General features: G+C 37.5%; 2 protein-coding genes across 2 annotated transcripts in view; both read right to left on the reverse strand.

Annotated features, from left to right (window-relative positions):
• Positions 1–999: 999 nt before the first annotated feature.
• LOC144972207 (C-type lectin 37Db-like) lies at positions 1,000–11,402 on the reverse strand. Its single transcript, XM_078913226.1, has 4 exons — positions 11,322–11,402; positions 10,197–10,518; positions 6,167–6,349; positions 1,000–2,948 (listed from the first exon to the last, which is right to left on the reverse strand). The coding sequence occupies exons 2-4, from the start codon at positions 10,504–10,506 to the stop codon at positions 2,731–2,733; spliced, it is 711 nt and encodes a 236-aa protein (XP_078769352.1). The 5' UTR covers positions 10,507–10,518; positions 11,322–11,402; the 3' UTR covers positions 1,000–2,730.
• A 2,182-nt stretch (positions 11,403–13,584) lies between these two features.
• The window catches only part of LOC144972208 (uncharacterized), a gene marked incomplete at its 5' end in the record, with an annotated part of 33,176 nt that continues 32,557 nt past the window's right edge, over positions 13,585–14,203 (reverse strand). The window contains 1 exon segment of the mRNA XM_078913228.1: positions 13,585–13,912. Coding sequence (XP_078769354.1) covers positions 13,845–13,912 — 68 coding nt within the window. The 3' untranslated portion in view covers positions 13,585–13,844.

Below are 14,203 nucleotides of genomic sequence, written 5' to 3' on the forward strand. Positions count from 1 at the left end.
GCCACCATAACCACTGATAACACCGCAGCACAATACATCGGCAGCACAGAACCCCCATTCAAAACACGATACAACAATCACAAAGCCTCCATAACACACGAAAGTAAAGCAAAAAGCACCAAATTAGCAATGCACTATTGGGAACAAATAAACACACAAAAAACACCAACAATAACCTGGGAGGTCGTCAAGCAAAGCAGCCCCTACAGATGCGGTGCTAGAAAATGCAATTTATGCCTGACAGAGAAACTGGAGATTTTACTACACAACCACAGAAACAATAGCACCTTAAACAAAAGATCTGAACTGATGACAATGTGCAGACACTCTAACAAATTCAAGCTCAAAACGCAAAAGGCCAAATAACACCCCCCCCCTTTCCTCCCCCCCCCCTCCCGACCCCATTATATCCCTCCTCCCCCTCTTCCCTCCCCCCCCCCCCTGCCGCAACCACATTCCACTACAATATCACACACACATGTACACACAACACACAACACACCTACACACACACACACACACACACACACTCATAATATAAACATGAGAGCACATCACAATACACATCAAAACTAATCACCACTACACAGCGAACAACTTTAGTTTGGAGTTTTCTACGGATATTACAATGGATTACGCCGACTGAAGAAGTGTAAAAAACACAGAAACGAGTCGTCTCGGCCAAAAAAATTTGAGTGAAAATTTACATTATATACATACATACATATATATATATATATATATATATATATATATATATATATATATATATATATATATATATATATATATATATATTTTAATATTTACCACAATGTTGGAGTCAGTCTACATCGATGTTTCAGGCCTTTTTAGCCATCGTCAGGACTGTTGTGTGTTACATGAGTTTGGTTTGTTGTGTCGTGATTGGTTTCAAGTGAAGTGCTACACATCTTCACGAAAAATCAGAGCTGAGTCAAGATTACAGAGGAGCAAACCCGAGACGACAACAAGACAAGATTTGTTTGTGTATATTGTATTGTCTTTATATGTTATTGAATAGGTACGTTTTGTTTGTCAAAACTTTCTTTTTTATTTTGACATTTTATTCATATTTTAAAATAAAATTATAATCTAATTTAACTAGCAGACTTGTTTAATAATTTAAAGCTACACTTTTGTGGGGACCTTTTGTAAAATCATTATTCCGATTGTAGTTGAAAATATCTTTATATCTTAATGTCATAAAATCAGTGATTATCACCCGCATCGTTCAATGTCTCTCTCACACAAAAAGTCAATATTATCACCAGCCTCGTTAAATGTCTCTCTCACACAGAAAGTCAATATTATCACCAGCCTCGTTAAATGTCTCTACACAGAAAAGTCAATATTATCACCAGCCTCGTTAAAAGTTTCTCTCACACAGAAAGTCAATATTATCACCCGCCTTGTTAAATGTCTCTCACACACAGAAAGTCAATATTATCACCAGCCTTGTTTAATGTCTCTCTCACACAGAAAGTCAATATTATCACCAGCCTCGTTAAATGTCTCTCTCACACAGAAAGTCTATATTATCACCAGCCTCGTTAAATGTCTCTCTCACACAGAAAGTCAATATTATCACCCGCCTCGTTAAATGTCTCTCTCACATAGAAAGTCAATATTATCACCAGCCTCTTTAAATGTCTCTCTCACACAGAAAGTCAATATTATCACCAGCCTTGTTAAATGTCTCTCTTACACAGAAAGTCAATATTATCACACAGCAAGTCAATATTATCACCAGCCTTGTTAAATGTCTCTCTCACACAGAAAGTCAATATTATCACCAACCTCGTTAAATGTCTCTCTCACACAGAAAGTCAATATTATCACCCGCCTCGTTAAAAGTTTCTCTCACACAGAAAGTCAATATTATCACCCGCCTCGTTAAAAGTTTCTCTCACACAGAAAGTCAATATTATCACCAGCCTCGTTAAATGTCTCACTCACACAGAGAGTCAATATTATCACTCAGAAAGTCAATATTATCACACAGATAGTCAATATTATCACCAGTCTAGTTAAATGTCTCGCTCACACAGAAAGTCAATATTATCACCAGCCTCGTTAAATGTCTCTCTCACACAGAAAGTCAAAATTATCACCAGCCTTGTTAAATGTCTCTCTTACACAGAAAGTCAATATTATCACACAGAAAGTCAATATTATCACCAGCCTTGTTTAATGTCTCTCTCACACAGAAAGTCAATATTATCACCAGCCTCGTTAAATGTCTCTCTCACACAGAAAGTCAATATTATCACCAGCCTTGTTAAATGTCTCTCTCACACAGAAAGGCAATATTATCACCAGCCTCGTTAAATGTCTCTCTCACACAAAAAGTCTATATTATTACCCGCCTTGTTAAATGTCTCTCTCACACAGAAAGTCAATACTATCACCAGCCTTGTTAAATGCCTCTCTCACACAGAAAGTCAATATCATCACCAGCCTCGTTAAATGTCTCTCTCACACAGAAAGTCAATATTATCACACAGAAAGTCAATATTATCACACAGAAAGTCAATATTATCACCAGCCTCGTTAAATGTCTCTCTAACACAGAAAGTCAATATTATCACCAGCCTTGTTAAATGTCTCTCTCACACAGAAGGTCAATATTATCACCAGCCTCGTTAAATGTCTTTCTCACACAGAAAGTCAATATTATCACACAGAAAGTCAATATTATCACCAGCCTCGTTAAATGTCTCTCTCACACAGAAAGTCAACATTATCACCACATGGCCTGTCGTAGATCTTGAGGTTATCGTAATAGACGCTAGCGCAATCTTCATTTCCCCAGTAATTGTCTGGTTGTCCTGGGAGCCATTGCCATGCGCTGCTGATAGGTGCTCCCTCTCTGTCCGTCACCCAGATGCCTTCTTTATCAATGTCATTCGCACCAACCCAAATATGGCCTGAATGAAGATGCGAATAAAAATATTAACGAGGAATATGATAATAATGATGGTGATGATGATGATTGGGAGGAGGAGGAGGATAAGGATAATAACAACAGCAATAATAATAATAATAATAATAATAATAATAATAATAATAATATAATAATAATAATAATAATAATAATAATAATGATAATAATGATAACAATAATAATAATAATAATAATAATAATAATAATAATAATAATAATAATAATAATAATAATAATAATAATAATAATAATAATAATAATAATAATAATAATAATAAAATAATAATAATAATAATAATAATAAAATAATAATAATAATAATAATAATAATAATAATAATAATAATAATAATAATAATAATAATAATAATAATAATAATAATAATAATAATAATAATAATAATAATAATAATAATAATGACGATCGTGATGATGATGATGATGATGATGATGATGATGATGATGATGATGATGATGATGATGATGATGATGATGATGATGATGATGATGATGATAATGATGATGATAATGAGGAGGAGGAGGATGATAATGATAATAATAATAACAACTACAACAACAACAATATTAATAATAATAATAATAATATAATAATGATAATAATAAAAATAATAATAATAATAATAATAATAATAATAATAATAATAATAATAATAATAATAATAATAATAATAATGATGATGATGATGATGATGATAATGATGATGATGATGATGATGAGGAGGAGGATGATGACGACGACGATGATGATGATGTTAACGATAATAATAATAATAATAATAATAATAATAATAATAATAATAATAATAATAATAATAATAATAATAATAATAATAATGATAATAATAATATAATAATAATAATAATAATAATAATAATAATAATAATAATAATAATAATAATAATAATAATAATAATAATAATAATAATAGTAATAATAATAATAGTAATAATAATAATAATAATAATAATAATGATAATAATAATAATAACAACAACAACAACGACGATGATGATGATGATGATGATGATGATGATGATGATGATGATGATGATGATGATGATGAGGCTATGGCTACTCTCAAACCTGGGACTTCGCCGAAATTGAGAGTTTTTGCTAAGATGAGAATCATTTGAATCGATCGAATTTGAAGGACGAGTTTTCTGGCCAAATTCTAAACTGTGTGATTTTCCCCTAGTCCGGCAGGCCAAACGTTCAGATTCAATCTTGAGATTTTATACAGCGCAAATTCAAAGCGCTTTACAAAGGGGTCCCTGGCCAGTAGCAACACGTAACATGTAGAACGAGACATAACGCGTTTTTAGGCGATATTACAATATTTTTACGACAGAGTCAATGTTCTTAACGGCCAAGTACTCATTTTACACCTGAGTACGGTGAAAGAATGTGAGTAAAGAGCCTTTTCCAAGGATTCAACTATGCGCCGAGCGAGGCTCGAATCCAGGACTTTCCAATCCGAAAGCGAGTGTCATAGCACTAGATCACGCCCTAGACGTTTGAAATGACGAATGAAGGGATTTCGATGAGAAAGATCGGGACCAGCCTCCTGGTCGATTTCAAGCGAGCGTTTATCTGATCGCAGTTTATCGACATGGACGACGGTGTCGATTGAACCAAAACTTGGTCAACTGGCAGGGGATTGGCTGAGATAACTCCGTCCCTCGGACAGTCGTCATTCATAATTGAAACATTGACATGATTGGTCAATATAGATAGTATGCGCTTGGCTAAGAAGCTCACAACATTGCCATCCGGAAATATAACTGACCAACACACAAAACCGTGCGTAACCATGAACTTTTATAGTCTGGATAATACAGTTCAGTGAGAATTACTCATAAACGTGGATGGAAAAAAAAAACAATAACAAAGACCTGAGTGACGTCAACTTCGATCTATCTATAGAAAACTACACCGGTTTTAATATCGATGGTATGTGTCTAAGTAAAATACCCACACTGTTCTACTGCTTAATGAGTAAATCCAACACAGAATGTTATGTGTAAACTTAAATGTTTATAATATGATCGAAAAAATCGTGTGATAACTAGTCACTCGTTTGGGGGTATGAAAACAATAACAATGATCAGAGAAAGGTCAAATTCATTCACGTTGTTGTTTATAAACAACCGACTATGTTTGTCCGAGCACGTGTGAATGTGTGTCACGAATTCCATGTTTTCATTGGTCAAAAATCGACTGGCTAAAATCAATTCTTTGCAAGGAGATCGTAGGGCAGGAACAAAATTGAACTGGAGCCAAAAGTTAACAAAACAAATCTTATTTTTTTTAAATTTTGGCCAGCCAATTTTTACGTGATAAATGGCCAGATTGGTCGATCGACACTGCAAGAACCAAAATAAATCATGGAGGAATTTCTGGGAAGACAGTCGCTGTGAACGAGAGAGATTTCGGAATGAGTGCCAAGTTGTATTTTGGCGGCATGAACCAGTCACGGAAGATTGCATTTTTTTTTGTCCAAATGACAACCTTTGAATAATTTACTTAAATATCATGCAAATTTTTATGACTTGGACTAAAAATTCAATTGTTAAAAAAAAAAAGTCAATCTAGTGAATTTGACTTAAAATTCAATTTTCATCTGGCATGCAGAGGCCCTGGGGGCGGGGGGGGGGGCGGCGAAGTAGCCGAGTGGGAGTGGTTAAGACATTGCACTGTGACCAAGAAGGTCCCAGGTTCGAGCCCCGCTTCAGGCACTTTCGTTTTTTTTCCTTGGTCAAGATTATTAACCTCCAATTTGCTCACTTAATACAACATGGGTGATTCCTGTTGACATCAGACATCCTGTTTGATGGATTATCTATATTCCTTCAGGGAATGCCTAGGCGACGGAGTCTTGTGATGCCGTGGTGGGAGGGAGTAATTAAAAAACAAAAACAAACAAAACTAGGCCCTAATGTCCATCCCGATATAAAGCCGATTTGAAATGGCTGATATAGACTAACGTCTACATTTATGCAGGTCTGGCATCATAACAATTATGGGCCTAGTTTAACATTGTTGTAATGGGCCACATTTTTCGTAATTTTTGTTATATTTCCATTACGTCAATGAGCCCATAATGAATTGAGTTATCAGACCTGCAAATAAATGCACGTCGGATTGGACTATTGAAGGGTTTGGTTACCATATCATCATTACCTTGTGGTTGTCCTATGAGAATCATTCCCATAGCGTCATATTCGGGGGAGTCGTCAAATTGAAGAAGATAACCCCCCACGTCATTACAGTGGCTGCGTGCTTGTGAATAGGTCTTTTTCACAGATGAGAGGTAGATGGAGTAGAGCTTGTTGCCGACGGACACACGGTGAAATACGTCCCTGGCTGGATGGAAAGGAATGGGGTTGGATATCGTGGTGGTGGTGGTGGTGGTCGTGGTGGTAATGGTGGTGGTGGTGGTGGTGGTGGTTATGGTGGTGGTGGTGGTGGTGGTGGTGGTGGTGGTGGTGGTGGTGGTGGTTATGGTGGTGATGGTGGTGGTGGTAGTGATGGTGGTGATGGTGGTGGTGGTGGTATGGTGGTGGTGGTGGTTATGGTGGTGGTGGTGGTGGTGGTGGTGGTGGTGGTTATGGTGGTGGTGGTGGTGGTGGTGGTGGTGGTGGTTATGGTGGTGGTGGTGGTGGTGGTGGTGGTGGTGGTGGTGTGGTGGTGGTGGTGGTGGTGGTGGTGGTGGTGGTTATGGTGGTGGTGGTGGTGGTGGTGGTGGTGGTGGTGGTGGTGGTGGTGGTGGTGGTTATGGTGGTGATGGTGGTGGTGGTGGTGGTTATAATAATAATAATAATAATAATAATAATAATAATAATAATAATAATAATAATAATATAATAATAATAATAATAATAATAATAATAATAATAATAATAATAATAATAATAATAATAATAATAATAATAATAATAATAATGGTATAGATTAATAGTGCGCCAAACATCCCTTCATCAGGAGGGCTCTGGGCGCATAAAATAGATTAACTTAATCATGAAGCCCTAACACAGTACACGAACAACGCTAATTATACACATAATCAAAAGAAAGCCTGTCGGAATAAGAATGTCTTCAATCGACGCTTGAATTCCTCTAGTGAAGACGAAGAACGTATCTCTAGTGGTAGTAAATTCCACAACCTTGGACCAGAATGCTGAAAGGCGCGTTCACCAGCCTTCACTCGACAGCGGGGTGTTTTCAATTTGAGGTCGTTTGTTGATCGAAGCGATCGCTGTGGGTTATACCGTTCAACGAGGTTTGAGAGATATGCTGGTGACGAGCCCTCCAGGCATTTGAAAACGATAGTTGAAGATTTATATTTAATCCGCTGGTCCACTGGCAGCCAATGCAGCTGCTGTAGTAATTCTGGAGCTGCAGTTTTTCTGTCTTTCTGTAGTACAACGCGGGCTGTCATGTTCTGTATTTTCTGGAGTTTGTTTATTTTGTCCTTTGTGAGACCAACAAACAGTGCATTGCAGTAGTCCATTTTCGGGAATATCAACCATGTTACCAATTTGTTGCAAGTTTCCCTATTAATAAATGGTCTGATTGTTCTGATATTTCTTAGAATGCAGATAGCACGTGTTCTCACATTGTTAATATGTTTGTTCATAGACAGATCACTCTCTAAAGTGATGCCGAGATTTTTTGCTGATGTTGTGAGTTGTATTTTGTCATTATTGTTGATTGTCAGTGCCAGTGTAAATAGATCTGTCTTATTATTTGAACTAGCAATGAATAAGGCTTCAGTCTTGTCGCCATTTAATTTTAATCTATTTGCAGACATCCATCTCATCACATGGTTGATGCATTGTTCGTAAACAGTTATCTTTGAAACTATATCGGATTGCAAACACATGCTATATATCTGAGTATCGTCGGCGTACATATGGTAAGCGAGAGAATGTTGCTCTAAGATTCTCACAACAGGGGAAGTGTAAAGTACAAAAAGGACTGGACCTAAAACGGATCCTTGAGGTACACCAAAATGAAGATCACGCTCTGACGAAGTTACTTCCCCAATTAAAACTGATTGAGTTCTTTGAGTAAGATATGATGCAAACCAGTTTAGAGCAGTGCCCGATATGCCGAAAGTAACTTGTAGCCTTCGAAGTAGTATGGCATGGTCGATGGTGTCAAAAGGCCGCCGAAAGATCGAGAAGACTAAGGATGGTGGTTTTTCCTTGATCAATAATTTGCAGCAAGTCATTTGTGATTCTCATCAATGCTGTTTCTGTACTATGATTTTGCCGATAGGCCGATTGAAAGCACTCATCGAGGTTATTATGTTTCACGTGACAAGAAAGTTGTTTTAGTACAATCTTTTCGAGAATTTTGGAAATGAATGGTAGATTTGATACAGGCATAAAGTTTTTAAAATTATCACTGTTAAGTCCCGCTTTCTTCAACAATGGCTTCACCAATGCTTTCTTGAAGCTTTCTGGAACAACTCCCACCCTTAATGATGATGATGATGATGATGATGATGATGATTATAATAATAATAATAATAATAATAATAATAATAATAATAATAATAATAATAATAATAACAGAGCATTTATATAGCGCAATATCCACTAAACTTGCTCAAAGCGCTTTACAAAGGGTCCCTGACCAACAGTAACACGTAACATATAGAACGAAACATGACGCCTGCTAGGCGGTATTACAATTTTTCAGACAGAGACAACGCTGTTAACGTCTAGGTACTCATTTTACACCTGAGTACGGTGAAAGTGTGAATAAAGAGCCTTTTCAAGGACTCAACTATACGCGAGTGAGGCTCGAATCCAGTCCTTCCGACCCGAAAGCGAGTGTCATACCACAAGTTCACCAAGCCGTGCAATAGCATGATGGTGGTATGAATACAAGAGGATTTAAAAAGAAAAGAAAAAGAACATTAAACACGAAACATTTCAGTCTGAAATTCTCCTCCAGCCACAAACAACACCTCCTCCAGCCACAAACAACACCTCCTCCAGCCACAAACAACACCTCCTCCAGCCACAAATAACACCTCCTCCAGCCACAAACAACACCTCCTCCAGCCACAAACAACACCTCCTCCAGCCACAAACAACACCTCTTCCAGCCACAAACAACACCTCCTCCAGCCACAAATAACACCTCCTCCAGCCACAAACAACACCTCCTTCAACCACAAACAACACCTCCTCCAGCCACAAACAACACCAATGAAAACGACGTCCCATTTGCCGGCATCAAATTCTCCTCCAGCCACAAACAACAACTCCTCCAGCCACAAATAACACCTCCTCCAGCCACAAACAACATCTCCTTCAGCCACAAACAACACCTCCTCCAGCCACAAACAACACCTCCTCCAGCCACAAACAACACCTCCTCCAGCCACAAATAACACCTCCTTCAGCCACAAACAACACCTCCTTCAGCCACAAACAACACCTCCTCCAGCCACAAACAACACCAATGAAAACGACGTCCCATTTGCCGGCATCAAATTCCCCTCCAGCCACAAACAACACCTCCTCCAGCCACAAATAACACCTCCTCCAGCCACAAACAACACCTCCTTCAGCCACAAACAACACCTCCTCCAGCCACAAACAACACCAATGAAAACGATGTCCCATTTGCCGGCATCAAATTCTCCTCCAGCCACAAACAACACCAATGAAAACGATGTCCCATTTGCCGGCATCACGTGTCTTGTACTCTACTGATGTCTGTCCGAATTTTTAAACTGTCGTATTCATGTTTTTATTATTGGCTGACGAAGGGGTTTGACCGCGAAACGTCCATTGTTTGGTATTCTATTTTGTTTGAAATTGTTCTATTAAGTTTTTGTGCCTTATTTTCTACTGTTCACATCTACTCGCAGCCCAGTATTCACACCTTTTACACCTGATAAATAAAACATTTTTAATGTGTAACCGATAAATAAAACATTTTTAATGTGTAACCGATAAATAAAACATTTTTAATGTGTAACCGATAAATAAAACATTTTTAATGTGTAACCGATAAATAAAACATTTTAAATGTGTAACTGATAAATAAAACATTTTTAATGTGTAACCGATAAATAAAACATTTTTCATGTGTAACTGATAAATAAAACATTTTTAATGTGTAACCGATAAATAAAACATTTTTTTTGTGTGTAACTGATAAATAAAACATTTTTATTGTGTAATTTTACCTTTCAATACAAAAGCTTGTATACCAGGATGAGGCAAGTGTGTTGTCCCCGCTGTGTAAAAATCACAAGTCCTTTGTATAGAGTTACACGTAAAGGCAACACATGGCGATTTCTCTCTGTTTTTCAAACACACCAAAGCACAGATTTGACACGACTCGTAAGGCTGTTGTCCCTCGTAGACTTGAAATTTTCCTGTGGTCAGAGTCTCATCGAATGTTCCAGACAGGAGAATGGGATGTCCATCTAAGGCCAGACTCACGTGACTGGAACTCATCCAAAAGAACAATGTCCAAACGTGAGTAACTTCCATTTCGTAGACAAACTGTGTATAGATAGTGTGCGCTCAAAACATTGCCATCCGGAAGTATAACGGACCAACACACAAAACTATGTGTAAACTTGAACGTTTATAGTCCGGTTGATACAGTTTAGTGAGAATTACTTATAAACGCGGATGAAAAAAAGCAATAACAAAGACCTGAATGACGTCAACTTCATTCTATCTATAGGCTATCGATGGATGGAACGAAATAGGGAATACAAGTCGTGACGTCACACCCACCACTCTTTTGGTTTCTACGTCATTGGAAGTGTGTATGACGTCATCCCACCACTCTTTTGGTTCCGACATCATTGGAAGTGTGTATGGAACCAGTCCTTCGGAGCACCAATAATGAATAGGTTACATAAGGATGGCCTAACTATTACAGACAGGATAAATAGACAGATTCTTAGGATATCGGGGCGTAAAAGACAGAGGGTGGATGATCTTTTTTGACGACCAGCATAAAGTTAGACTAGAAAATAAGATAGCATCGCTCTGACACCAGAAGGTGAATTACACAAGATACGTATCCGGTCCTCCGGAAGACTGGTTTTACACTTCCAATGAAATAGGAACCAGTTTTTTGACATCACTCAGCTCTTTGTTATTTTTTTTAACCAGCCATTTTATGAGTAGTTCTCACTAAATTTCACCAATCCGTCTATAGATAGAATGCGCTTGGCCAAGGAGTTCACAACATTGCCATCCGGAAGTATAACGGACCAACACACAAACTCTGTGTAACCATGAACTTTTAACTTCATACAATCTATAAGATTTAGATACACGAGGACAAGTACTTAATAACAGTAAAAGATAAAGACGACGAAATCGTTTCGATCACAGCATGGACTATTTTCCACTGTATCCTTGCGCCAGCGACAACTCACGAAATTGTTTCGATTACAGCATGGAACTATTTTCCACTGTATCCTTGCGCCAGCGACAACTCACATTGACACTTGTTTTCACGAATCTTATTTGCGACGTCAAAAGAAGGAGAAAGGGCGGGGGGGGGGGGTGGTTGGTGGTGGTGGTAGTGTTTCCATTTTTTATATTATGAAATCTTAAATGTAACCACAGTGGGGGAAGGGGGGGGGGTGGAGTGAGATAGAGAGAGAGAGATAGAAAGAGAGAGAGATAGAGATAGAGAGAGAGAGATAGAGAGAGAGAGATAGAGATAGAGAGAGATAGAGAGAGAGATAGAGATAGATAGAGATAGATAGAGAGAGAGAGATAGAGATAGAGAGAGAGTGAGAGAGAGAGTGAGAGAGAGAGTGAGAGAGTGAGAGAGAGATAGAGATAGAGATAGATAGAGAGAGAGATAGAGATAGAGAGAGAGTGAGAGAGAGTGAGAGAGAGAGAGAGTTAGAGAGTGAGAGAGAGAGAGAGAGAGAGAGAGAGAGAGTTAGAGAGAGGAGAGAGGAGAGAGAGTTAGAGAGAGAGAGATTAGAGAGAGAGAGAGAGTTAGAGAGTGAGAGAGAGTTAGAGAGAGAGAGAGAGTGAGAGGGGAGAGAGGAGAGAGAAGTTAGAGAGAGAGAGAGAGTGGGTGAGAGAGAGAGAGAGTTAGAGAGAGAGAGTTAGAGAGAGAGAGAGAGTTAGAGAGTGAGAGAGAGAGAGTTAGAGAGAGAGAGTTAGAGAGAGAGGAGAGTTAGAGAGTGAGAGAGAGAGAGTTAGAGAGAGAGAGTTAGAGAGAGAGAGTTAGAGAGTGAGAGAGAGAGAGTTAGAGAGAGGAGTAGAGAGAGAGAGTTAGAGAGAGAGAGAGTTAGAGAGAGAGAGGAGGAGTTAGAGAGAGAGTTAGAGAGAGAAGAGTTAGAGAGAGAGAGAGTAGAGATAGATAGATAGAGAGAGAGAGAGAGAAAAATTCGGTTCCATCCATCATCAGTTGTTTTTCATACAAGTAAGATGGAATCCACCTGACTGTGGTAAACTATTTCATATGTTTTGTTTTGTCCTTTGGACGTCATGTTAAATTAAAAATAGATAATCCTTTTCGACAACCTCTGCTTGGTGAACTAAAAAACCACAACACGCTTTGTAAGCGAGGTGGAACAAAATATGTTTTTGTACGGTTTGACGTGTATTATGAAATATTCATGGAACTGGAACAAGAATCCTTGAAAAGCCGTGGGGGGGGGGGGGGGTTATTCAATCGTATTGTATTGCCAAATCACGTGACATTGGGTGTATAATTAATTATGAGTTTTGTATTGGGTTGAAAACAGGACCGGAAACGGTCAAATACAAAGCAATGTTAAGGAAAAAATATTGATGACAATGATGATGATGATGATGATTATGAATGATAATAATAATAATAATAATAATAATAATAATAATAATAATAATAATAATAATAATAATAAATAATAATAATAATAATAATAATAATAATAATAATAATAATAATAATAATAATAATAATAATTAAAATGTAACCATTCGCCTGAAAACGGTTTTCTCTGGGATAAATCTGTTGTTTGACAATGTATTTTAAGCTCAGCATATTTAGTTGACGTTTTCGTCTCCACCAAAAGCCTCCTTTCTAGATATTCGTTACGGAGAGCGGATCATGTTTTGTTAAAACTTTTTTTTTAAAAGGAAGAAAAGCTGAGAAGAGTTTCTAATTGTGATCATTTCCGGATTCAAACTCATTTCTTTACCACCGATCCATCCAGATCTCATAGCACGTTGACGTTAAGGGATACATATGTCACCTGTCATTTCAACACGGGGTGATGTCTTCGAGCCATGACCCAGGTGACGATACATATGTCACCTGGGCCATGTTTGACAGTTTTGGCCAACAGACGGTGATTAACTTCCATCGATTTTGAACGCTGGTTTCCCAAAACTCGTTAAATCGATTTTTCTACTTTTTGAGATTTTCCATCCATGAGATAAATTGAAAATGTAAACTTTTATTATAGGAATCAAATGGCACAAGAATTTCCTTAGATTCGTGTGAATTTAAAGTTTAAATATGATAAAATGATAGACCGAATGAGACATTTTAGGAGAAATAATCATCAATATCTTACAATGGGAATAAACGGAGTCTAATTTGTGCTGGTTCAAGCAGTTTTATTTTCCTTATGTAGTGACCGTATTGACATGTTATAAAAGGAGCGAAATAGATGAACTGATGAGGCGTAGCAAAGGAAATACAAATGAAGTAAGTCCAAACGTTTGATCCACGAGAATGGTTGTCATTTCCCTCAAGTCGTCATGTTCAATGTAAGTTCTGACGACTAGATTCAGGCTTGACAATGGAAAACGTGTCCTTGACCTATCTCCGTTGATTTCAACTCAGCGAGACACATTCACAGGAAGTGACGTAGTGTGACCAACATGGCGGCTACCAACGTCATCATATGGTTGCACTCAAAACCTGAAAATTGTGGTACAAAGTTAATTTGTCGTTTACAATGATCGAACCCGATTTGTACAAAGTTGAAGGTCCGATAACTGAGCGCAATTATGGGCCTGTTTTGACATTAACAATGGAAGATATTTTGGTTTGAGATTATTCCCATGGCAACTACGAGGCCATAACAATGCGGACTATCAGACCTGTCACTAAAGACACGTCGATCAAAACCAGCAAAATATTTTCAAAAATAAATAAATGAACAGAAATTAAAAACAAATTAATAATTTTAAAAAACATAAATCATAAATC

This window comes from Berghia stephanieae, chromosome 5 (assembly GCF_034508935.2).
Source record: "Berghia stephanieae isolate SIO BIC M18660-M18661 chromosome 5, UCSD_Bste_1.3, whole genome shotgun sequence".
In the NCBI taxonomy this organism is placed as follows: Eukaryota; Metazoa; Mollusca; class Gastropoda; order Nudibranchia; family Aeolidiidae; genus Berghia; species Berghia stephanieae.

Coding starts and splice junctions, on each gene's coding strand:
- LOC144972207 (XM_078913226.1), bottom strand. CDS start 10,506: ATGGAAGTTACTCACGTTTGGACATTGTTCTTTTGGATGAGTTCCAGT. Junction 6,350..10,196: donor ACAAGCTTTTGTATTGAAAG/GTAAAATTACAC, acceptor CTTTCCATCCAG/CCAGGGACGTATTTCACCGT. Junction 2,949..6,166: donor TCTCATAGGACAACCACAAG/GTAATGATGATA, acceptor ATCTTCATTCAG/GCCATATTTGGGTTGGTGCG.